General features: G+C 37.5%; 1 protein-coding gene across 6 annotated transcripts in view; it reads right to left on the bottom strand.

Moving 5' to 3' along the window:
- Positions 1-27,925, bottom strand: part of CBFA2T2 (CBFA2/RUNX1 partner transcriptional co-repressor 2) — a 137,557-nt gene that overhangs the window by 52,598 nt on the left and 57,034 nt on the right. For 2 of the 6 annotated variants that reach the window (XM_069546922.1, XM_069546923.1), the window contains exon 1: positions 15,051-15,227. The exons of 3 other annotated variants lie outside the window; for them this stretch is intronic. In XM_069546922.1, coding sequence (XP_069403023.1) covers positions 15,051-15,069 — 19 coding nt within the window. In that variant the 5' untranslated portion in view covers positions 15,070-15,227. Of the gene's footprint in view, positions 1-15,050; positions 15,228-27,925 lie in introns of those variants that run through there. One more of the 6 variants, XM_069546926.1, reaches the window with a different exon arrangement.

Here is a 27,925-nt window from a genome sequence, read left to right as displayed (position 1 = left end):
AAGAATGGGAGAAAATATTTGCAAACAATGTAAATGATAAGGGATTAATTTCAAAAATATACAGACAGTTCAAACAATCTGACAACAAAAGAACAACCTAATTGAAAAATAGGCAGAAGATCTACAGAGGCATTTCTCCAAAGAAGAAATACAGATGGCCAATAGGCACATGAAAAGATGCTCAACTAATTATTAGAGAAATGCAAGTCACAACTGCAATGAGGCACCACCTCACTCCAGTCAGAGAGCCCTCATTAAAAAGTCTACAAATAACAAATGCCGGAGAGGGTGTAGAGAAAAGGGAATCCTACATTGTTAGTGGGAATGTAAGTTCAAACATAAGCTGCTGTGGAAAAACATTATGGAGCTTCCTCAGAAAACTAAAAGCAGAATTACCATATGATAGAGCAATTCCTGGGCATATATCCAAACGAAACTATAATTGCAAAAAGATACATGCACCTCTGTGTCCACTGAAGCAAGGAAGCAACCTAAATGTCCACGGATAGATGAGTGGATAAAGAAGCTGTGGTGTACACATACAATGGACTACTACTCAGCCATAAAAAAACCAAATAATGCCATTTGCAGCAACATGGATGCAACTAGAGACTGTCACACTAAAGTGAAGTAAGTCAGAAAGAGAAAGACAAGAACTATATAATATAACTTAAATGTGGAATCTAAGAAACAGAAATGGGGACATAAAGAGTAGACTGGTGGTTGCCGAGAGGGAGCGGTGTGGGAGAGGCTTGCATCGGAGGTTTGGGATTCGCAGATGCAAACTGGTACAGAATAGATAAACAATCAGGTCCTACTAAAGCACAGGGAACTATAGTCAATATCCTGTGATAAACCATAATGGGAAAGAATATGAAAAAGAATGTATATATCAACATGCCACTTGGCTGTACAGCAGCAATTAATACATTATAATTAAAAATTATAATTAAATAAAAATAAAAAAATAAAACACCTTTCAAAACCAAGTATTTAAAAACTTCATCTTTTGTCAAACCATCAACAAACAAGAAAAAATTAGGAAGACGTCTAGAACAAATATATTATTTGTAGCAAAGATACAAAGGCATTTAAGAGACTGTACATAAATCTCATTCCAAAACCTAACTGGAACAAGTAAAGCACAATGGTTAGTGCTTTAAGCCATATCAAACAGTTAATATATAATCTTCCTTCCTCTCCCAAATTAAGACTCTTAGTTGAATCAGAATATATAGCAAAGACAAAAAGGCCAGTTTGCAGCAAAAGTAAGAAGAAAAGGACAGTCTGACACATGGACCAAATTCCAAACCAGCTGGAGATTTAAGTCTTTGTAGAGTCAAAAGCAGGGTATTGTAGCAGAAAGAAGACTGGGCATGAAACTACAAGATGTGACTTTGAATCCTAATTTTCTGCCAATTTATATCAGCTGTGGAACCTTGTACAATTCACTCCAGAATCCAGTTTTCCTCATCTGTAACATGGGAGGGAGGTGCTGAAAAGCCAAAGGAGTTAACTAAGAAAGTGCTCTGTTACACGACTCATGTATAAGATATCATTAGATAGCTATCCATCAGCAATGTATTAACAATCATTATACCACTACATGTTGAAAGTAACTGAAGGGTCTCTTCCAATGCTAATGATTTAAAAAATTTAAGGATATGTTCTAATTGCCTGCCAACATCAAAACTGTGTTGATAACCTTAATGTAAGTTAAAAGTAGCAGCAACACAGCTGACTTGATAATGTAAATAAGGAAAAGTGAAATATGGATTGTTGCTTCTCAGCTTCAACAAATGTTTATTTGGAATAATAAAGTTATCTATTCCAACGGCATACCATCTGTTTCAAGTCTCCACCAAGTTAATATTTTTCACATGAACAGAATGACTTAAAATTACATTTGATCAGCATCATGCCTTGAGGTGGGAATCAAGATTGCTTGGGAGAAACTTTAATAACCTCAGATATGCAGATGATACCACCCTAATGGAAGAAAGCGAAGAGGATCTTGATGAAAGTGAAAGAGGACAGTGAAAAGGCTGGCTTAAAACTCAATATTCAAAAAGCTAAGATCATGGCATCCAGTCCCGTCACTTCATGGCAAACAAATGGGAAAAAATGGAAACAGTGACAGACTTTACTTTCCTGGGTTCCAAAATCACAATGGACAGTGACTGCAGCCATGAAATTAAAAGACACTTTCTCCTTAGAAGAAAAGCTATGACAAATCTAAACAGCATATTAAAAAGAAGAGACATCACTTTGCCAACAAAGGTCCATCTCATCAAAGCTCTGGTTTTTCCAGTAATTATGTGCGGATGTGAGAGTTGGACCATAAAGCAAGCTGAGTGCTGAGGAAATGATGCTTTCGAATTGGCTAAGTCAAAGATCTCTCTTGGTAAATGTCACACTGCACTTGCAAGTATGTGGGTTATGTTCAAATATGTCTTGATATTGATTTCTAACATAATCCCACAGTGATATGAGAACAGACACTAAATGATTTTTATACTTTTAGACCATGAAATTTTTGTACCTTGTTTTATGTCCCTGGGTATGTTCTAGTGTCTCTGAGTTTATAGTCTATGAGAACTTGAATAGAACTTGTATCCTACTGTTGCATGAAAATTGTATAAATCTTAACTACGCTAAATTGGTTCATAGTGCTCTTCAGGTCTACTATATCCTTCTACTTCTCTGTATACTCATTCTATTAATTTTTGAGAGTTTGATATTGAAGCGCTAACTAAAAATCTTCATTTATCTACTTAAAAAAATTGTAATATATGGTAGGACTACATGTAACACTGTTACATGTAAACACACGATGAATGTGTTATCATACTCTCATAATTTAAAAAAGAAAAAATGAAAATAAAAAATAAATTTAATGTTTTTTTAAATGAAGTTACCAGAAAATTTTACATTATGCGCCCCTTATTATAAGCCTACATGGCGTGCATTATATTTCAACTGGACAGCTCTGATGTAGAAATATGACACACCAAGAAAAAAAAAAAACATGGTCTCTGGATTCAGACAGATTCATATTCAAACTGAGGTTCTGCTACTTTTCTAACTCTTTAATAGTAGAAATAGTTCTTCCTGAAAAGTCTCAGTTTCCTTGTTTATAAAATGCTGTCAATACTGTCCAGCTGCTGTTGACAAGCAAATGAAATAAATATAGAAGAATCTAGCACAAACCGCACGCCACAAAAAGAAACTCAATTAGAGAGAAATCTGGACAATAATGACCTAGCACTGTCTGGGCTGATCAGTTAAGAGCAGGATAGTTTTGGGAATTCCCTGGTTCGATCCCTGGTTGGAGAACTGCAATTCCAGCCCGTATACCACACAGCATGGCCAAAAAAAAAAAAACCAAAAAAAAAACCCAGGGGGGATAGTTTTGATTTATTGTCCCTTCTTAGTTCCTTTAAGCTCAAAATAAAGAGAATTTATATTAACTGATCATTTTATGGGCCTAAATCTTAAAAAAATGTAATAAGATATATATGTAAACAAGATGTTTTATTACAAAGCATCTGGCAGAAACAGAATCGAGACTAACAGCCCCACAAAGGATAAAGACTAAAGGGGGTGTTTCCTCAGCCTCCTCGTGATCTTTGTGTCTGGGCATCTGACTTCTAACCCTGAAGTTCTATATCAGATTTATTCATTTGTGCATTTCCCACAGCCCCAAACTGTCCTCTGTTTGTCTTCCCCATCATTAAGTTTCAGCTCTAATTAAAGCCATACATTATGCATTTACATCCTTTAAGTTTCTATCAACAACAAACTTGCTTTTTATGTGTTTCTATTAGAAATAGGTCTTCAGTTTAATCGAACACTTTTTTTTATGTGGGGAAGGGATCTATTTATAGAAATTTTTTTTTCCTCCTTGAAGGCCTTAATGGTGAACCATCCCTGCATGATGGAATCACTTTGCTTGATTAGGGTGTACTGTTATTACTCTAAAATACAGTGTTCTTATTTATAATAAACCAAGGAATAAAGAAAAAGATCATGCAGTTATAAGCCTTTCAAACAGGCCAGAAAAAAAGGAAAAATAAAGAAATATGATGAGCTGAATGACAATGGTCATTTTTTTAAAATGTGTGTATCTGTTTATTCACACCTAGATTTCTATTGAAATTACAGACAACATTGCCTTTCAATGGGAAAAAATGGTTCACTCTAAATTTCTAACTTTATCACTACAAAAATTTCTAGTGTAATTTAACCTACATGAATGAAACAATGTTCGGAACAAATGGTCCAGATGTGAGCATCTGCCTCTCATTTGCCTTGGGTACAAATGTTAAGATTAATGGCTTTAAATGCCAAAACAGCCCAGACATAACAAGTTAAAATGAAATACATGTAAACAATTCAACTTTAGGCCTTGGAAACATCTAAGATGTTTCCCATACAAGTTCCACTTAAGAGAATGTAATTAAAACTAATTCCAGTCAACAAAGGCAAAGAGGGAGGGGGGTTCATATTTGGGAACGCATGTACACCCGTGGTGGATTCATGTCAATGTATGGCAAAACCAATACAGTATTGTAAAGTAAAATAAAGTGAAAAAAAAAAACACAAAGGCAAAGAGTATTAATCACAGTTTAGTAGTGAAGTTTAGACTTAGGTAGAGACAATTCTATGAGACTATCCCATATACTTTTAGGAAGCTAGCAATCAAGTACACAGCTTTCAAACTGAGACAATCCTAAATTTCTGTGCTCTAATTATGAATATTTTAAGGAAAAGAAAACTTTAAAGAGTCAAAATACATACCATTGTGGGGACAGGACAGGACTCTGTGGGGACTTTTTCCTGACTCAAGAGCATCTTTTCTATTTCTCCTTCTCTATATCAGTCCCTATGGCAAAGTACTTTTGATTTTAGAAACTCCTCACTATGAAGGATCTTAAGATTTTATCAATTTTGAATCCATGTCCAATGCAAGGACCTGCTGTAAGATATGAATGACTTTCATGAGTCCAGTGTCCACTTAAAACCTTCAGAGAAAGATATGATGAGCATTTTTTCATTGTTTTGGGCAAAGAACCAATACCAATAGGAACCTCACTTTACTCTAAAATATGGATAAAAATAATAATAAATAATTGCAGTGTTAATAGGATTACATGAGCATATACCTGCAGTCTGTCTGCACATGGTAAAGTAAGATGCCCATTAATATCTACCTTTTCAGGGAAATGGGGCAAATAGTCAAATACAGTCTTACATGCAACAAAGGACGAAAGACTTAAATCTATATTTCATAATTAACCATGGAGAGTAATCATGCCTTTCTTCATTGTTAAGCTTTTCTTCTAAAGTTAAGTTTCAATTCGCCACGGGCAAGGCTTTAATACCAATTTTCCACATTTCCTCAGTCAGCCACTCCTCCATCACTCTGCCGAAGTATAAGAAAATGGATAGTGATGCTGGGAGAAAGTACTGATGTGTTTCCAGCTCAAACTGTAAGGCTTTCTGGACTATCTATATGCTTGTTATCGTTCATTAGTTCCAGTATCTGATTAGTAATGTACTAGAAAGAATAAACACAGAAATAAACATATTTCCAAGTACCACTTCAGCTACTGGGGTTAAAAAATGATTTCTTTGCCAGAAAAATGTTCATACCACTTGACTATGTGACCTCACTCCTGGGAATTTGTTCTTAAGAAAATAACTCAAGGGATAAAACAATCTATGCCACAGAGGAATGGTTAATTAAATGGTGGAACTGCATGTCAATGTGAATTATGAAGGCATCACAAATTATAATTATAGAGATCATTCAACACTTGGAACATGCATACAAAACAAAACTATGGAGGGGGAAGCCTCCTATAAAGTTATATATGTGGCATGATTATAATTATTTATTTAAAAAATTGATTCACATGGACACAGAGTATGTAAAGAAGCATGAAAACGAAATAGAGGATATAGTGGGCATAGCAAGTAAATACCAATTTCTTGAATTCTTTTAAAACACTGCTTATGAAATATTTTCATTTAGTCTCCTCACTAGATTTTCTTTTCTACAGAGGAATCATAAGATACCCACTGAGCTGCCAAGCATTCCTAACATATTAAGTCTTCCTTTACACACAAGCAGTATGATCTAGTTACAGTGACCTAATTACTGAAACTAAAATTTTGACAAATACTTAGGGTCAGGGAACAATGGGACAGATTACCTGAAATAGGAAGCATGACAGGAAAACCAAGACTTCAAAGTCAGAAGCCCTAGATCCCAGTCCTTCTCCACATGAGCAGCACAGATGGGTAAAAAAAGGTTCTTAATTCAGACCAACCGCCCTAGGTTATAATCCCAGTAATTTGGTTGTATGACCAAAGGCATGACAGTTAACCTGTCAAAACTTCACTGTGAGTTTACAGGGTATCATTTTTCCATACACAGTAACTGCTTAAACACATAAGCACACCTGAAAGAGTGGTTCACTGTCTATAAAACGGACAATGACGTCTGTCCCTCTCTCCAACCTGTTTTGTCATCAGGAAATGAAGTTAGTAGTCCTGTTCTAAATTGCAAACCATTTTACAAAAACACCAACATTGTCATCATCAACATCATCCACTATTATTGTTGTTACTAACTCTACTGTTCCTATCAAGAAGCCGGCTGAAGAAGCTGGCTACAGTTTTTACCTAATAGGTTGAGAAGAAATCTTCTAATCCAAAAGCGAAAGTGAAAGTGAAGTCACTTAGTCGTATCTGACTCTTTGCAACCCCATGGACTGTAGCCCACCAGGCTCCTCTGTCCATGGGATTCTCCAGGCAAGAATAATGGAGTGGGTTGCCATTTCAATGATACTTAAACACCTCTCCCCTCAAAAAAAAAAAAAAAGAAGCCAACTAAGACTAGAGTACACAATCAAGAAGGGGAAATAGAAAGTTTATAACCAAATGCATGGTATGGTTGGTATAAGACGGGGTACAGGAAAGTGCTTATAGCATTTTTCACAGTTGTCCTCTGCAGGTGGAAATAAATGCATACTATAGCAGAACTCCCTGCAGAAAGAACACATCTGATGAAACGGTTTCAAAATGCATTGCTGGTGGAGACTTGGTTGCCACCTAAATCCAAAGAAAGTGACTCAGGGCTTTAAATATATCCAATCAACATTCCTCTATGATTCATTATTTAAATCCAACTAAATAATTCATTCTTCATTGTAATTTTATCTTTTTTTAGAAACAAAGTGATTTTAATATATTTACTATGCTTTATGAAACATAAAATATGAAGACATTGTATAAACATACTCAACTCAAAAAGAAACATCCTAAAACCTTATCACATATTATATTTAAATTATTGATTAGTAAAAATAGTTCTCATACTTGACTTGCCTCAGCAGTAAAGAATTCACCTGCAATGCAGAAGCCATGGGTTTGACCTCTGAGTTGGGAAGATCCTGGGGAGAAGGAAGTGGTAATCCACTCCAGTATTCTTACCTTGGAAATCCCATAAACAGAGAAGCCTAGTGGGCTACAGTCCATGGGGTGGACAAGCCTTAGTAACTAAAACAACAACAACAAAATAGTTACCTCTCCCAAAATAAGGTTTACAAAATTAAAGACGTTTAAGCTAAAAAGCCATATAGGCAGGCTGTCCAGACAAAGAAAATGAGACCCAGACAAGATTTTAGAGCTAGTGGCTCTGACCCTGGGAAAAGCCCAGGACCATGTGGCTAGAACAACTTTATGGTAATGACTGAACTGAAACAAATGAGTTCTCAAATTAGTACAATAGTATTCTTGTATAAAGGACTGGTAAATGGCAACAAGATTTCATGGAAATAATGATATGTAATAAAAACAATGCACATTCTGAGTATATTTTTCTACTGAAATAATGACAACATAGTAAGGCCTTAAGGTAAAGGAAAAGAGAATATATAATGTAATTATGGAAATAATATATAAAACAAATAAAATTGTAGACAAAAACTGGAAGAAAATGTGGAAAAAATAGAACTTGTTTTTAATAAAAGGTAATGGTATCTGATGAAAGTGAAAGAGGAGAGTGAAAAAGTTAACTTAAAGCTCAACATTCAGAAAACAAAGATCATGGCATCTGGTCCCATCACTCCATGGAAAATAGGTGGGGGAACAGTGGAAACAGTGTCAGACTTTATTTTTTTGGGCTCCAAAATCACTGCAGATGGTGACTGCAGCCATGAAATTAAAAGACGCTTACTCCTTGGAAGAAAAGCTATGATCAACCTAGATAGTATATTCAAAAGCAGAGACATTACTTTGCCAACAAAGGTCCGTCTAGTCAAGGCTATGGTTTTTCCAGTGGTCATATATGGATGTGAGAGTTGGACTGTGAAGAAAGCTGAGTGCCAAAGAATTGATGCTTTTGAACTGTGGTGTTGGAGAAGACTCTTGAGAGTCCCTTGGACTGCAAGGAGATCCAACCAGTCCATTCTAAAGGAGATCAGCCCTGAGATTTCTTTGGAGGGAATTATGCTGAAGCTGAAACTCCAGTACTTTGGCCACCTTATGCGAAGGGTTGACTCATTGGAAAAGACCCTGATGCTGGGAGGGATTGGGGGCAGAAGGAGAAGGGGACGACAGAGGATGAGATGGCTGGATGGCATCACTGACTCGATGGACGTGAGTCTGAGTGAACTCTGGGAGTTGATGATGGACAGGGAGGCCTGGTGCGCTGCGATTCATGGTGTCGCAAAGAGTCGGACACAACTGAAGTGACTGAACTGAAATGAACTGAACTGAATGTAGTACTGCCATTTTTAAAGCAAGAGGTTACCATGATGATTCATCTTATCTATCACTGCTAAAGGCTTACATGACCCAAGTACTGTACTAAGTACTCAGAATACAAAAATGAAGCCGCAGTTCTAACCCAGAAAGAGTCCATGGTATACACGGATGACAAGAATCAAAGGAGGGAACCTCAAGTAGAAAGAGAGTGGGTGGTGGTTTAGTTGCTAAGTCACATCGGACTCTTTGTGACCCTCTGGACTACAGCCCACCAGGCTCCTCTGTCCAAAGGATTTTAGAGGCAAGAATACTGAATGGGTTGCTGTTTCCTTCTCCAGGGGATCTTCCTGACCTAGGGATCAAACCTGGGTCTCCTGCACTGCAGGCAGAATCTTTACTGACTGAGCTACCAGGGAAGTCCAAGAGGGAGTGGGGATGTACACAAAAAGGAAGATTTAGCTGAATCTCATAAAAACAAATCATATTGTACTATCAGCTTAAGATCCTGTTTTGGCTCATGGTCACCACTGAGAATCAGCTAAAAATGAAAACTTCTGTCCACCAAATGAAGAGTATATTCACATATATTAATGCTTCTACAACCAAATCCAGTGGTGTCCACATATAGATCCCAAATTACAAGTGTCTCTTCTAGAGATTTCATTCAGCCTACCTTCCTAATACACATCTTAGTTCAATGGTTTGAAAATTTTAAGGCTAACTTCATTCAGTGTTTGAGAACAGGGAACAGATGGCTCACACAGCATAAACTCTCCCAAGAACTAATTTTTACCAATCACATGTGGTTAAAACCCAGATTTATACCTACAGATTAGTGAGCAAAAGAAACCCTCAGAATGACTTGACAATTATTCAGTGTGACAGCTGTTTGTACCACTATCAAATGTGAGTTTTAAAACATAGGCTAACACCTTCAGTTCCTCTGGATTAAAACAAAACAAAACCAAAATTAAAAAACAAACAAACAAACAAAGAACCTGAGATACAATACCAATCACAGTATAAAACAAGTCTTTGTAAAGAGAATTGAGAAAGTGCAAAACACTAAGTAACTACATAATAGACAAAGAAAATTGTAGACATACATACCTACTCATTCCAATGTTCATGCACACCATGGCTTCAGGCCTTATTTTCATTAAAAAACAAAACAAAAACTGCAATATTATCTATGCTAGATATGGGTCTATCCAAATAGAAAAAAAAAAAAATCACTTGCTTAGGTGATGGTTTTGATGCTTCTATCAGCTGTTTGAAATAAACATCAAAAAACTTCTGTTCACAGTCACACGGTCCCCAAATGCATAATTTCTCCCCCGCCCCCACCAGAAGAGGCCAGCCTGTCTCTTGTACAGTAAGTAAATCCCTTGAAAGTTGGGGCCCAAGACTGTCTCAATTACTGCTATATTCCCAGTGCCAAGTCCAGTACACACTTGCTTATTTAACTTTTAAAAACCTGTTAAGTCAACTCTCAGGCATTTGTTAGTGGGTTACACAGAATTATTGAATTTTCGTAATAATGGAATATAGGTTAAAGAAAAATCAGGATGGGAAATCAGAACCCAAACTTTCAACTTGGATTTAAATCCAAATAAAAACAAGGTAAATGTTGGCTTTGCTTATAATGGGAGGTAACTCAAAACACTCTTCTATTTTAAAATAATTTGTCATATGCCTTTATATTTTAAGCACAAAAGAGATTATACTGTGCAACAGCATTCATTACTCTACAACTTTTCATTATAACCACATAAAAAGTATATTCTCAATTTTATAAGTTTTAGAAATTCAAGAATATCTCTGCATTAAAAAACAGAAAGACAAGAGGGATAGATACTAAGAACTTATTTACATGATATGTTCAGCATACAGAACAGTCAAAACAACCTCAAAAAAAAAAAAAAAAAAAAAGGTTAGAGGACAAATTACTCAAAGGCAAGTGGCTGTTAGAAAAGGTACCAAATCAATTCAGTGGGGGACACTCAAGTAGGAAAAAAATAAAATCTCAATATTATGTTAGTCCATTCACAAACACAAGTGCAACATGGAGTTCAGACTAACACCCAGGATCACAAAGTTCCTAGAAAAAGAACAGAAGAATATCTCCATGACCATATGGTAAGCAAAGAATCCCTGGGCAGGTCACAAAAGAAAAAAAGCATAAACTATAAAAAAAACTATTAAAAAATCTTTAATTGATAAATTAGACTTTATGAAGTCAAGGTTTTCTATTCATCAAAAGATATCATTAAGGGTTTTGCTGATAGTCCGGTGGTTAATAATTTGCCTTGCAATGCAGGGGACACCAATTCAATCCCTAGTCCCAGAAGACGCCACATGCTGAGTGACGGACAACTATGCCTGTGCGCCATAACTATTGAGCCCACGTGCCCTACTGAAGCCCATGTACTGCAACTAGAGAACAGCCTCTGTTCTCTGCAACTGGAGAAAGCCGACATGCAGCAACAAAGACCTAGCACCACCAAAAACAGGGAATATTTTAAAAAGACATCATTAAGATAATGGACAGATGGGCCATGCGTAACACAAATTATTTAAAGTTCACATATCTAACAAGGGACTCATATCTAGAATGCACACAGAACTCTGACAAATTAACAATAAAGACACAAATAATCTACATTTTGACAATGAGATTTGAACACAGATTGTGCAAATAGAATAGATTAACATATCTTCACAAAGCGAGATATAGCAATGTCCAATATATACATGTGGCCAACATCATTAATCATCAAGGAAAAGCACATTAAAATCACAAGGTGCTACCAAAAACAAACTCACTAAAATTGCTAAAATAAAAAAGATGAAATGTTAAGGATATGAAGCATATGAAACTCTCACAAATTGCTGGTAGAAATGTAAATGGTACAACCACTTTGGACTACTAGAGAACTATTTAGCAGTTTCCTATAATGTTAAATGGACTTCCCTGTTGGCTCAGTGGTAAAGAATCTGCCTGCAATGCAGGTTAGATCCCTGAGTCGGGAAGATCCCCTGGAAAAGGAAATGGCAACCCATTCCAGTATTCTCACCTGGGAAACCCCATGGACAGAGGAGCCTTGTGGGCTACAGTCCGAGGTCACAAAAGAGTCAGACAGGTCTGAGCGACTAAACAACAACAAACAAACATACAGCTACTCAATCACTGAAAAATTCCAGCCCAAGAGTATATTTACAAAATTAAATAGACATTTATAGCAGCCAGAACTGGAGACAACTCAAATGTCCATCAATAGGTAACTAATTGAAATATACCCAACGGAATACTACATTAAACATTAAAAACAAACGATCCATTGACTTATGCAATCACATGTATGAAACTCAAAACCAGAAAAATCATACATAGAATACATGCTGCATGACTTCATTTAATGGAAATACAAGAGAAGAAATGAGATACTGGTTATAGGAGATACATAGAAATTTTATGGTAAATTAAAATGTTTTAATTATTTCCTTCTCCACAATGGAGAACGAAATGTCAACCCACTCCAGTATTCTTGCCTAGAGAATCCCGAGGTCAGAGGAGCCTGGTGGGCTGCAGTCCACAGGGTTGCACAGAGTCAGACACGACTGAAACGACTAAGCTTGCATGCATACATTAGAGAAGGAAATGGAAACCCATTCCAGTGTTCTTGCCTGGAGAATCCCAGGGACAGAGGAGCCTGCTGGGCTGCCATCTATGGGGTCGCATAGAGTCGGACACGACTGAAGCGACTTAGCAGCAGGAGCAGCATAGCTACACAAGAGTAGACAACTATTAAAAACTCAAATGGACTGAACACAGTATCTGCACATTTTATGTTAAGTAAATCTATTTTAAAATCAGCAAAAAAGGGTCCCACCACCTATTCCACTGCCCCCTCTAAGGACAGGTTCTGCATGCACATGTTATGATATCTTCTTGGCATGTGGAAACCACTCACTGTCTGGGTACGTCAAGTCTCTGTACGTCTATCAGAGGGTCTTTCACATCTTTTGCTCAGCCAGCTTATGCCACCCTTGCAATTTCCTTAAGTATGTCACCCTGAAGAGTGAGCCTGCTAATCGGCTGCCACTCTTGCATTCTGACTGACCAGCATTCACTCCTAATCAATTACAGATGTGGGAACGGTGCCAAGGTAGACCTTATGCCAAAGTAACAATGTTTTCTCCCATTCAAGAGCAAATACCTTTCTTTAAACTCCAAGTCATCAAAATAGAGCAAATGACATCTGGAAATAACACTACAATGCCATGTGTTTGGCCCCTTTGGATGATAACTGTAGGCAATGTGAGCAGAGAGTTGTTATGTCAGCCTTGTGATGCTGTAGAATATAGCAACTCCACAGTCTTGCAATATGGATAAAGTGCTGAAAGCTCAAAGGGAAACTAACAAATGGGTGCATGCAGAAGTTCATTTAATAAAATTCCTCTATGATTCTTTTAACAAATGAGTAGTTGTTGTTTATCTCATTTCCATATTCAACTTAGGCCCCAGTTCTCTATTCTTAGATGTGACTTCTCGATTCTTTACTACTTTTCTGGGATCTATTTTTAAAAGCTAATATTTCCAAGGAAAGTAATACTCTTAAGTAAATTCAATCATATAAACTACTTTGAAAACATTACAGTTTTAGAGGTGTGGAAAAACCTGAATTAGGTGTACAAACACCAAAGTAGTCAGCTATAGAGGAAAGGAGTGGGGCAGGAGAGAGGTCATGTACTTTTGATCTTACCTTGTTTTTTCTGTAACAGTCTGCATTATTCTTACATTAACTTGTGATATTTTGATGTTACTTGTATCATGCAGCCATCCATGTTAACAATGACTATAAATGTAAGCAACTGATAACAAAGGAAAACTGATTTAAAAGCCTTTCTTCAGATACCCATGCCCATGTTCTTAATTCATACTGATAAGGAATCAGGTTTCCAATTTATCCAATATATTGAGTTCAGCAAGACTTTCTTGCTTGAAAGGAGAAGTCAGGAAGCAAATTTTGGCAACAATAATATCTCCCATTACCCTCTATTTTTATTTGTAAATGATAACATAATATTTATTATGTGCAAAGAATGGTACTGAGCACTCTATAAATATTTTCTTTATGCAACACCACCAAAATGACAGGAAAAACCATCATCATTACTCAACAGAAACTAAGGCTCTGGGGAAGTTACACTATGCTCAATGCTTTACACAGTAGTTAGGAAGTGACAGCTTGGGAGTTCCCTGCTGGCCTAGTGGTTAGGATTCTGGGCTTTCACAACTTGTGGCCTGGGTTCAATCCCTGGTTGGGGAAATGAAGTCCTACAAGCTGTGTGTTAAGAACACTACCGCCTCCTTACCCCAAAAGAAACCATAGCTCTGCTGGACTCCAGAGACCATAACTATAACATAAGAAATCTAAACTGAAAGATGCTGGAAGAATGCATTATTAAAAGACTCAATGAATTTTGCACACCGTAACAAAGAACTGAATACAATAAATGAACACTCATCATAGCACACAGACTTCATATTCTTCTATGGTACTTGACTTCCTCATAATTTTATGATGGTAACTATAAAGCATCTGTAGCTGAAGTGGGTCCTGGGGAAGTGAGACTGAAAAGTAAAAGTTGTTAATGTAGGAACCCATTTATGTCCTCAGCCCAAATCAGAGAGGCTTCTGATAAAAGAGGACCAAAAAAAAAAAAAAAGAGCTTGAAGAATTAAGAAAAAATAAATGTCCTAGACCCTCATGTGCTACCTGACATCTTCTACTCAACATGACAAAACAGGAAAGAACTTGTTTTATTTCCATGTAACAAATTACCTACAAAAATGGTAAATACAATGTTCAGATACAAATATAAAGGGTCAACTGCCATTACCGCTCATTGATATGACTCTTTTAACAATGATACCCTAAAACATAACCAGGTATTCTGTGTTTTCCAAGAGAGCCTGAAGGATAGAACAGATCAAAACCAACTAGAAAACAAAATCTCTGGCAAGTATCACAGTGATGCAATTAGCACCTACTCAATTCATCTGTTAAGAGAGCTCGATCTTATTGTGGCATTAAATTAAAATTGGTACAAGGAAGATGGAATAAACATAGCAATAAATGAACTGGGACAATTACCAACTATGGAATCTCACGGACAACTCTACCCAATACAGAATAGAAGTCCTAGTGACATATTCTTGTATATTCTTATACAGTCCCACTTCTCCTCCAGACTCAGTGATTCCTCACCCAGTGTGAGCAGGTACATAAATACACCGTGACCAATGACTAGAGCTGCAGCTTGCAGATGTCGGATTGTTAGCTCTGGGATTGGCACCCATGCTGTCTGCTTTGCTGACTCCCTCCTGGTCACTGCCCGAGCAGTCAGCACTCCAGCTGTGCCCAGAGGTTCTTCCTCTTGGACAGCGCCCTCTGTAATTAAGCAAAGAACAAAAACTGTATCTAGGAACTGACAGTCATCACAGAGGGATTTCTCTTCAAGATTCTATTCCTGCTTCTTAACGACCTGGAAAACAAAAATGCTGATATGATGATGATGTCTCAGTTTTCTCCTCCATAAAAATAAAAAGACTACCACCTGTGTTTTATTTCCTGCCCCTGGGGAGCTGTTATGGGGGATAAAAAGCTTTGAAAATTAAAAGCACAACACAAATATGAGTCTGGATTAGAGTAGGGACTGAATCCAAACAACATAAATGGAAAGTAAATGGACATTTTGGCAGGGCAGATAACTGTATTTGCCATTAGAGCAAACTTCTTAAGTTTCAATATCTTCTTATACAGTAAGAGGAGCAAGATCTCTGACAGAAATTAAAGCTGCATAAAGCCTGCAAACAGGCTGTCCCCTCTCCCTAAACTGCCCTGTCTTCCCTGTTTTCAGGAACTTTGTCCTCCCAGATATTCAACTGCAACTTGACAGAATTAAACTCTCCCACAGCTGCACTCTCACGACTCCTTATAAGCACTGATAGGATGTCATTTGTCATGCTGTACCACCTAACATTTTTTTTCTGTGCCCATCTCTCTCCACTAGCCCATGTGAGTTCTTTGAGCTCTTCCTTGTCATATCTGATACTCGCTATAGACCGTAACTCTTTCCTAATTTCAGTTAACTAAAATGCAGCATGGGCAGGGAAGGGGGGAGGTCGGTTCCCCTGGTGGTCTAGTGCCTAGGATCCTGGGTTTTCACTGCCATGGCATGGCCTGGGTTTAATTCCTGGTTGGGGAACTGAGATCCTGCAAGCCACACAGAGCGGCCAAAAAAAGAAAGAAAGAAAAGCAGTATAAGAATCTTTCTATAAGGCAGTTACCCCAGCTGTGTGGCAAGGCACACTGGAGAGGTGTACTGAGTGAACTGAGATATGATTTACTCAGCCTGGGATGGCCAATCAGAATTTATCAGTTTCTCTGTGTGCTATGATGTGAAAAGGTTAGAAAGCACTATACAGACCTATATTAAAAAGATTTAATTTTTAAAAAGATTAAATAAACAAGTAGGGTTAAACACTACACAGAGTAATATCAACTGAGACATCAAGAAAAAATACAATGACTAGAATAATTGTTTCACATACCGTTCACCAGAAAATAAATGTTTCAGAACATTGGCATCAGGTAAGTATTATATCCTGAAAGAGAAAAATAACACAGCTACCTCGTGTAGCAGTCAGTCTGTGTAAACACCATATGGTCTGCTAATTCAATCAAAAAGAACTCTAGGATTTACTTTTTCATCTTGCAGGAAAAAAATGAAAATAAAGTTGCCAGAAATATTTAGAAATTATTTTGCCACCCCCAAATAGCTAACAAAATACATACAGTACCGAAGGTTTATTCACCCTTTTAAACCTCCCTTTTTCACAAAACCCTTCATAGGCTGCATTTAAAACAACAACTGATTGGCTCAGTCTTTTCATTTATATTTTAAAACCAATCATTACTTTGCATCCTCTACCCACTCCCTGCCAAGTTCAAATCCTCTGGCCCTCTCTACTCCATCTACAACAAACAAAATACAGACCTCATCATCTCTTGCCTAGACTACTCCCATCATCTCAAAATGGTCTTCTCAACCCTAAGACGACCCTCTTGAAATTCACCTTTTGCCCAGAAGTCTCCATCATCAAAAATGACAAACAAGTTACACTTTCCTGCTTTAAAATTTTTTTTAAAGGAATCTTAATCTTATTTTCTACAGATTATGTTGTATAATCTAGACATCAGTTTTATACTTCTGAACTCAAAGTTTACTGGGACTCTTCACCTTTTCCAAAAGAACTGACCTGGGTATCATCTTTTCATGACATACCTTCCCAGATTCACTAAGCTAGGATAAAAGGCTCTCCTGCTAAGCTAGGATAAAAGGCTCTCCTAAGTATGTATCCTCTGTCCAGATGATGAGAACAAGGTAAACACCTAGGGGTTTTCCTTTTCGTTTTAGCTAAAAGTTTAATGCAGGGCTGAGTGGCAAGAACTTAATTCCACTTAGGATACTTGTCCAAAATCCTTGGCTCTTAATCTGCCTTCTTTTTAATCTTTTATTGTATGCCACCTCAAACCCCATTTGGATATACATGAATGTCAAAGCAAAAAGACCTTGCAAGTTGTTTCTAAAGAAGAGTATATTTCTGCTGTTAAATTACTACCTAACTATTTATGAATGTTTCACACGCACCAAGACCTATACTTCTTAAAGGCTCACTCCAAATACTTTAGTCTCTCATTTGGTGAGTCCTTGCCTATGCTCAAAAAGAGGAACACAACTGCACAGAGTCAAGACTGTATCCCATAAAAAACTATCACCTTCAATCTTCATAATAAGTACTCAAAAAGTGAGAGGCACAATGTGCCACAAAAAAGTGCTGAACTTTTATATTTATTACCTTTGCATTCTCAAAACCGTTACCTTTTCAGCAGGGACCTTCCTTAACTACCCTTTACACACACACCCACACACCTGCCTCAACTTCACCTGGATCTTCTTAAACTCTTTCCCTTATTCCTTAGCACTTCCCGTTTTTCTAACATATATTTCAGACATTTTCAATATATACAACATATATAGTTGAGGTCACATATATTACTTATTAAACAACTTTACCATTTGTCTCTCCCAGTAGAATTTAATCTCCACAAGGGCAGGGTCTTTGCTTTTTCACTGATACAACTTTAATGCCAGAAGAGTCCCTGGGCACACGGTGGGTACTTAATAAATATTTAAATGGATGAAGAATAATGAGAACAAATGCGACAATAATTTGAAAGCACTCTTCTTCTCTCAATATTCACTACATTGACAAATTCAGAAAACTCAATCTGCATCCAAATCAGAATCAAATCATCTCCTGTCTATCTCCCAAGTCATGAACATAATCCAAACTTATTTTTCACTTTTGGCCTTGCTGCTTTCAGTCATCCCCCCCATATAACTCCTTCTCCTTATCACAGAAGAGGAACCCTCATAAAGTATAAATCAGACCACATTACAACCCCACTGACAGCCCTTTCACTATTAAGAACAAAATCCAAAGTCCTCACCCTGATTTACAAAGTTCTACAGGAGATGTCTCCCTGTTTCTCATACTTCATCCTCTTCTCTTCATCTGTGCGTGCATGCTCAGTAAGTAGCTCAGTTGTGTCCGACTCTTTGCAACCCTATGGACTACCGCCCACTGGGCTCCTCTGTCCATGGGATTTTTCAGGCAAGAATGCCGGAGGAGGTTGCCATTTCCTTCTCCAGGGGATCTTCCCAACTCGGAAACCGAACCCATGTCTCATGTGCCTCTTGCACTGCAGGCGGATTCTTTATTGCTCAGCCATCTAGGGAAGCCCTTCTTATCATCTACTCCATTTTAACTACACTGGCCACTTTTCTATTCTTTAAAAGTATCAAACTCATTCACCAAGAGTTAACTCACTGGAAAACACCTTGATGCTGGTGAAAGATTGAAGGCAGGAGGAGAAGGGGATGACAGAAGATGAGATGGTTGGATGGCACCACCAATTCAGTGGACATCAGTTTGAGCAAACTTCAGGAGCTGGTAAAGGACAAGGAAGCCTGGTGTGTTACAATCCATGGGGTCCCAAAGAGTCAGACACAACTGAGCAACTGAACAAGAACAATGTTACCAAGTAAAAGAATATTTTTATATTGAATTCAAACAAAATCTGCATATTTGATATTCGAAGAGTCATGTTAAAACCATAACAATACTGAAAGGTTAAGAAAAAAATCATTTAAAAAAGACAAATGAATTAGCAATTAATACTGGAGAAAACAGGTTTCAATAAAAAAGCGCTATTGGGGACAAAAAAGATCATTATCTAATTGACAAAGAAATGAGTCCCTAGGAAAATATAATGATCCTGGACAAAGTGTGTACCCAGTAACACAGGTTCAAAAACAAAATCTGACAGAACTGCAAAGAGAAACTGAAAACACAGTGGAAAGTTTTAACACATCTTTTCTAAAAACTAGTAAAATTGGGAAATTACTATAGCTGCACTGTACTTGAACAATACAATCAACAAGTCTGACATGTGGAAACATTCATTAGGCAGTGAGATAAGAGATGATTCTGGAGTTCAAAAGACAAATATGACTTAAAATATAACTTTAGGAGTCATCGGGAGAAGGCAATGGCACCCCACTCCAGTACTCTTGCCTGGAAAATCCCATGGATGGAGGAGCCTGGTAAGCTGCAGTCCATGGGGTCACTGAGAGTTGGACACGACTGAGTGACTTTACTTTGACTTTTCACTTTCCTGCATTGGAGAAGGAAATGGCAACCCACTCCAGTGTTCTTGCCTGGAGAATCCCAGGGACGGGGGAGCCTGGTGGGCTGCCGTCTCTGGGGTCACACAGAGTCGGACACGACTAAAGCGACTTAGCAGCAACAGCAGCAGGAGTCATCAGCATATAGATACAAGTAAAGCTACAGGAAGATGACATAGAAGGATGCAGTTAAAGGATATTAAACAATCACCCTCAAAAAGGCAGAAAATATGCAGTGTGGGATATTCTCTAATGTCTGTCCTCACACTACCCATAATTTCAGTTATCCTATTAAGGGAATATATTGATTTATGAATGCAAAATATGAGGAGAAAAATTAAGTGGTACATTAAAAAGTAAGAAACCAAGAAAGCTGAACGACCTTCAGAAACGTGCACTAAAGTGTTTAAAGTTCCCAAGGCCAATCACAGGTTCTCTTGCTCCTCTTCCAGATACATCTTTTTTTTAAAAAAGATTTTGGTTGCACTGATTTTCACTGCTGTGTGAGGGCTTTCTCTAGCTGTGGTAAGCGGGGGCTACTCTTCACTTTGGTGCACAGGCTTCTCAATGCACTGGCTTCTCTTGTTGCAGGGTACAGGCTGTAGGCAGCACAGGCTTCAACAGTTGCAGAACTTGGGCTCAGGAGTTGTGGTACATGGGTCTAGTTGTCCTGTGGCACGTGGAATCTTCCTGGACCAGGGATAGAACCCATGTCTCCTGCATTGGCAGGTGTATTCCTATCCACTGTACCACCAGGGAAGTCTCTGATACATTTTTAAAAAATTAGGTGTAAGAGATTGTTCCCTTAGCTGAGTGCCTCCCTTAGAGAGTGCCTCATATTTTTCACCTAGGCATCTCAGTTGCCTTACCCCAATCCCAGTCCTGTTGAAGAATCTCTATCATAAATGTGATCTGAGCAATACAAGCATACATGGTCATTTGCCATGCTTTTCTACTTGGGGCAACCCAAGAACACTGCTTTTGAAATCACAGTTCTCATTCAAAAATAAAGCCAGTGCCAGCTTCATCATGGTACTGGACCCATGAATGGTATAGGACAATTTACATCATTAAAAGGGATGAACAGAAAATTTATCTCATACTAGATTGCAAATCTCTTTTTATTTTTTTATTGAAGGATAATTGCTTTACAGAATTTTGTTGTTCTCTGTCAAGCCTCAACATGAATCAGCCATAGGTATACATATATCCCTTCCCTTTTGAACCTCCCTCCCCACCCCACCCCTCCAGGTTGATACAGAGCTTCTGTTTGAGTTTCCTGAGTGATATAGCAAATTCCAGTTGGCTATCTATTTTACATATGGTTGCAAATCTCTAAGACAGAATAAAAGAATATTTCTCTCTTCAGAAAGACCACTAAAGGAAAATTCTGTTCTTCCAGAGAATCAAGAAGAAAAACTAATAAAAAAGGAAGAAAAACTAAGAATACATACACACACTCCAAAACAGTAACATCTGCCATCCTTACGATCAGGCTTAACTTTTACTAGCCCCACACTAAATTTGGAGTCAGAAGACTCAATTTCAAACCTCAATTCTCTCCTTTCTTGATCTCTCTAATCTTCCATTTCTTCATTACTTAAGTGAAGGACAAATCTAAAAGCGCTCCAGAGACTATTCAAAAATGACAAATCGTAAACTATTCTACACATAATCATACAGCTTTACTTGGAGCCTTGCCTCCAAAGGAGCTATCCGGTAAAATGTTGGCTGCCAGGGCCTCCAGGAACTTTTCAAACTCCAAATTCCTGAAGAGAAAGGAAAAGGAAAAAAGGAAGAAATGCAAAAGGACACTTCTCCAACAGAAATGGCTTTTTATTCTGTAATTATTTATGTTATAAGCACCACAAAGCTAAATTTGAAATACTGAAATTGTTACTTTATATATCAGAATTATTAAATAACTTAATTTGAAATATTATAAACTCAAGAGTTTAAGACTGAGCTGACACATCTAAATAATCAGCCTAATAATTCTTTCAGCCTGACACATCTAATAACCAGCCAAAATGCCTTAGTCAATCATCCCCACCTTGATTTTTTCTGAGTTGTTTACTCTTAAAGGCCACCAGGACCAGATTCTCTTTACTGATAAGGGTAGTGACATTGTCTATGTAACAATTTTGATTCAGGGTTTAAGTCTGGTAACTTGTTATACATTATAATCTTGATTTAGTCCAATAACCAAAATAGAACACTTAATTTATTGATGAAAGAAGAAAAGCCTAGGAAGCCAATCTCCCCTCTGTGGTATTTACTGGAGTAAATAACCTGGAATAACCATTTGTGCAAACATAGTGGGGCAAACAACAAAATGATACAAAATTAGAGGACTTAGCTAGTTCTAAATGTGTGCAGTTTTCCACAAAATATATTATTATTTAAAACTAGGTCCCTTTACTAACATTCTGCCTGCCCTGACTAAATTTAATAAACCAAAGAGCAGATGACCAAAATGTTTGTGTCCCCCCACACCCACCCTAGGGGCCTACTGGGCCATGGTTTGCTTGAATGTTTATGGGTGTGGTATGAAATATTTAAAGCAATGACTAAAATTTTCCATAAAAGCCCATCCAAAATCTAAAAGCTTTCCTACTCAGAAAGATTCATCTCCAGACATTTAAAAGATTTACTATTCCACTATGACACTCTGGTTTTTTACATTTAATATTTAGGTAGGAGGTGGTAAAGGGGGAGAAAGAGGGCATAATTAGTTTTGCTTGTAAAACGTTCATCACAGTTGTAGTGCCAACTGAGCTATACAGCCTATTGGGGGTCTAATAGATTTCAGGGTATTACATTTTGAGTAATAGAGGTGGGGGTTGTGGTGGAAATCAATAAATGGCTACTACTTCTTTGCACAGACCCATATGGAAGTAATCAAGCGCAAGGGTGGCAGCTGGGGCCAATAACAGTCACCTGCAGTTGAGGGACATGGGGGTTTCAGATGGGTTTTTAATGCTAATTTCCTACAGAAACAATGAGCTAGAAAGAGCAGAGTAACAGACGAGGCCGGATGAAGAGAGACCAGCTAGAACAATGGCTGCACCTGGTGCTGGGAGCAGAGGGACAGAGCCGGCACGCGCCCGCCGGCAGCAGAGGGCACATCTGTCACCCTCCAAGAGGCCCATCCCCCAGCTCTTCCAGCAGGGCAAGTAACCAAGGTCCCTAAACACTAACAGCTTGCCACACAGCAACAGGTTTGAGTTAAGGCTGATGCATTCTCTCTACACACTCTTCTCCCATGACTAAGAATTAGTTAAGGAAGCAGGGTTGGCTCCTTGTCAGCTTGAAGCGAGGCTTATTAAAAATGCAAGAAACACATTTTAACTGCAACTTTGATGTTAGGGAGACTGAGAAAAATCACAGGGTAAGGTAAATCTGATTGAGTGTTTATGCTGCTAGTATCATGCTCGCTACTTTCTAACTTAATTCTTACAACCCACAATAATAGCTATCTTTATTCCCATTTTACAGGTGAAAAAACTGGGGTCAGTAGTGATGGTTAAATTTGCTCACGGTTACACAGTCTAATGCCAAAGCCTACATATTATCTTTTCACTGACTTTCCCCCACCTGTCCTAACTAGCATAACCAAATGAAAATACATATCCTAATTACTCCAGAACTTCAGCCATGAGAAGCAACTGCAGACATATGCACATATATATATTCCATACAGAACTGCACTCCACCTTGCCAGGCATCTCTAACAAGCTGCTCAAGACTGAATGATAACAAGATTTCTGCTAGCCGTTGCTTTAAACAAAGCACAAAGAGTAGCTTTTGCAAGTTTTGGCATGCTTGAGAAAAGTAAATCCATATGCATTTTAAGTTTCCCAGCATAAATATGACGCCACATAGATCTTAAAAGTTAAACACTGTTTGAAAGCCCATCAACCAGTGAGAATATAAAAACCCAGTTATAGTGGGTTGTTTTTCTGTAAGACACAGCCACTCCTAATTCCTTATTTATTGACTTGAACTTGGAGGGAAAATTAAACAACTCACACAGTCCACCTAAGTAGAAACCTTTTAAATTACAGAGTTCCTGGTATAAATCTAAGTTTAAAAAGGGGGTAGGGGGTATCATGTATATAGATAATTATCTCAGAAACAAACAATTACTCTTGGATTTGGAAAGGCAGCAACAACAGCTAGGCAAATTGAAAACATGGTAGAAATTAACACTGTGTACTTATGTATCTGACAAAGTCTGAGTTAACGCATTTGGAGCTAATGAAAGGTGAACTTTTTCAACTATCCACTGTGCTTCTTCCAAAAAAAAAAAAAAAAGAGTCCAAATTCTTCCTGTCCTTCTAAATTCTAATCAAATGCTAACTCTTCTTGAAGATTCTCTTGATTGCCTGAGTCGGCAGTAATTTCCAGGACTTACACATTTGAGTTCATTTTACTTCCTCTAGAAGATTTTTATCTCTTACTATCTTATCACACACAAGGGGCAATGAAAACTGTAAAATCAATGTCCTGGAAACTCAGGATACGATTCCAGTCCAAGCTCAGTTACCAACTAGGGTAATAAACGCTGGGCCAGGCTGACTTTTTACCACTCTATCACCCTTCCTCAACTTTCCTTATCTATAAAATAAGGCAACTGACTAGATTATCCTTAAGATCCTTTTCAATCCTAACATTTTCAATAGGTTATTACTGGGGACTTATGAACATTACTGGCCTTAAAAAACCTTCAATGCCTGATCCAACTAGTCTTTCAGATCAGCTTGAATTTTTCCAGTTTCATACAAAGTATGTTCATTCAAACTTAAAAGCACTCTTCCTTTATGTTCCAAAGATGCAATTTAAATGTCATTATCTTCTTCTCTAGTTTACTGACATTATTGTAGTAAATACCTTCAACCCAACATGGCCCCTTGCTATAGCCCCTTGCTTATAAAATAAGCCTTGGTTGGGTCATTCCTGGGGCTTCCCTGGTGGCTCAAAGGATAAAGCGCCTGCCTGCAATGCAGGAGACCCGGGTTTGATCCCTGGGTTGGCAAGATTCCCTGGAGAAGGAAATGGCAACCCACTCCAGTACTCTTGCCTGGAGAATCCCATGGACGGAGGAGCCTGGTGGGCTACAGTCCACAGGGTTGCACAAAGTTGGACACGACTGAGCAACTTCACTTTCTTTCTTTCTTTCTTTTGGGTCATTCCTGGAAGCCAATTTAGAAGGTTTCCTCTTTTTACAGTAGGAAAGTTTCTTGAAAGCTTTCACAGTCTTCAGAAAGATGAACATCTTCCATAAGATGTTACTGAAAAACCCAAATGAGCTTTTTGGCCAACCCAATACTACCATTTTATCTAATATTCAAGTCAAAAATATTGCTTATTGCCTTAGTAATAAGCAGCTATCCCCCTGAACTGTGTTGGCCCTAGGAGGACATTTAATAAGCCACCTTTATTTGCAGTCAGGGTAACTCCACATATTAAAATGCATATTACTTATCATTTCATATGCTTCTTGAAACTCTAGCATCAAAAGTATTCCCGGTAAGGACATGTGGCAGTATGAGAATGACTTCACAATAGACCCTAACCTGTACTACACTTCAGCATTAAGTCTTTTTCTCTCCACTCAACCTAGGAGCACGTCATTTAGAGTACAATGAAAAGAGCTTGCTCACTGAAAGAGTATCAATTAAATTCAATATAAATCCTATACCTTCTCAAATATTCAAACAAGTCTCCAAAGATTCTGAACACTGGAACCTATCAAAGAAAGAAACTCGAAATTTGTTACTAAATCATTTAATCAACTGGGTGTAAGAGAATATGCATTTTAAAAGTTCATTTACAAAGTCTCCTCCCAGCTAAAGAAATCTAACTGCAAAACTGAAAGAAGAAAATGAATAGTATTGTACTAATACTGTGCTCTTAAAATAATTACCCAACTGACGTAAGTGAAGACTGAAGAATTTTTATGGAATAAAGTGCTTTTTAAAGTTCCTATTTGCATTTTGAAAGAAAAGAAATACAATTTAAAGTTCTGTTCTGATATAATAAAACAGGTTCATTTGCATTACAATATTTACTTTCCAAATCATTTATAATCACAGTGAGAAAAAAAGATGGCATACAACATTTGTAACAGAAATGATGATCTGGGAGGTAAGTACAGTGAGAGGAAAGTACCCTGAAAACTACATAGATAAGATCTATTCTTAGTCTAAGAGCCTGATGTTAAAAATACAGAAGATTTAGGAGACAATCACAGCAAAATAATGAACATCTAGAAAGTTCTGAAACTAACTTGTATGCCTTCTATGTGCCAGACAAATTTCGCCAATAATGACATAAGGCAGGAATTTCAGAAAACAGACTCAAAGAGAATAAGTAGCTTGCTTGAGATTAGAAAACTAGCAAATAAGAACTGTATAGTATGTCTAATTCCCAAACCCATGCTCTTCTCATAGTTGTCCAAATTAGGGGGCCTGGAAAAACATGAATACAATGTACAGAAATAGCCAAAAAAATTAAATTATGGATCACAAACTAAAAAGGACTATAGAACGCAGTAGCTAACTACACATGAATTTATTGCATTACAAAACTACTCCAAACTTACAATTCAAATCAGGTTTGTCAATGTTAGTTATTTTGCATGTAGGAAGTAAGCAGAAGAAAACAAGATAGGAAGAAATTATGAGAGGAAAAAAAACAGCTAAATACATTAAAACTATCTTGTAGCTGTAATTCAACCAAATATGTTGAAATAAAATGTGCCAATAAGAAAGAGTATTTTATGAGTCATCTTTTTTAACACTATTCGTATTATGCATACTAAAGGAGAAAAAAATTTCCCTCAAAATATCACAGAAAGACTCAATGTAGAATACCTTAAAGAAATTTTTGTGGGACTACTTTCCTAGCCATAGAATTCATATGTAACATCTGATTAAAGTTTCCATTCAAGAAAGCATGGCATTCAAATATAAAGTTGGAAGTGAAAAATGATACAGTAAAGATATGAACTAAATGAAGTATCAAAATAACACTGAGTAGCTAAAGGCTAAACTCTCATCAAATATCAAAAGATTTATATCATAATCGGAAATAAATGATTGCCCATGTTAGCCCCCAAAACTAAAGTGTACTTACCCCAAATGCCCAGGTTATAACAATCCAGAGTCTTAAAATATACCAAATTTATTAGAGATAGATACAGAGAAGCTCCTCTTTTTCTCTGCCTAATCTTCAAAGCCCGATGGAGACCAGCCTTCTTCCTTCTTTCATTAGCTGGACATGTGTCAGCTCTCTCACATCTGCGATTTCTCACTGACTAGAGCTGCCTGTCCCATTCCAGGGAAACACAGATGGATCCCAGATGGGAAGGTCCTGCCAAACAGACCAGCTCTTCACCTTGCCAGAATCCCCAGATACAGTCAGTCTCTCTGTCTCTCTCCTTTTCTCCCTCCCTCCTGCTTCCTCTCCCTCCACTACCCTTCCAACCCTCCCTGTTACCAGGGCTCTTTGCCAGCTGATGTCACTAAGTACACACCTCCCAGTGGCTCCTGGCCAATCTGACATTAACTTGTTAAATACGTGTAATTTGTTTATGGCTGACAATAACAGCAAGGATATTATGCAAAACCTATCTGTGCAAGTCCCTAGTGGAATAACATGTAGAAACACACACTGACACAGAGACTCATATTTTGGGGACTATTCAAATGTTTAACAATTACTATTTAAAGTCCTACATATTATCTGGTTTCTGCTATTGTTTAATAGCTTCTGCTCTTTGAACCAGTTTTAAAATTCTAGATATGAAAAATTCCTTCTTAAGACGAATGATTAAAAACGAACATGTAATTGGACATAAAATGCAAAGTTGAAAATTAATTTGGGGAGCTATATTAACAGAAATATATGTAAATGAATCACACAAGCCGCCTCTCAGATCCAGACTTGGTAGCACTGCAAAACTGGCACGTGATTAAAATAAGACAATGCAGGCAACATGGTTCTGATGCTGTAAAGATTATAAATGAAAGATGGAGACACAATTCAAAAAATTGTTTTAAAACAAGGCAAATACGAATGTGAGAAATAACATAATGCTTAACACTGAGGAGCTGCTTATGCAAGCTTCAACAATGAAGAGACAAAACATACATTTAGAAATATTAACAATGAGAACCCAAAGAGGAGGACTGAGCTGCTCAAGGTCAGAGTTTAATCACTTATACCTCCAAATACTTAGCATGTAACAGCTGCTTAGTCAATTTCTGCTAAATGAAAATTGATCACCAAAAACTGACATTGTCCAATACAGTATTGTAAAGTA

Source organism: Ovis canadensis, chromosome 13 (assembly GCF_042477335.2).
Source record: "Ovis canadensis isolate MfBH-ARS-UI-01 breed Bighorn chromosome 13, ARS-UI_OviCan_v2, whole genome shotgun sequence".
NCBI classification, from domain to species: Eukaryota; Metazoa; Chordata; class Mammalia; order Artiodactyla; family Bovidae; genus Ovis; species Ovis canadensis.
Note: the sequence above shows the minus strand (reverse complement) of the source record. Positions and strands in the feature narration are given on the sequence as shown.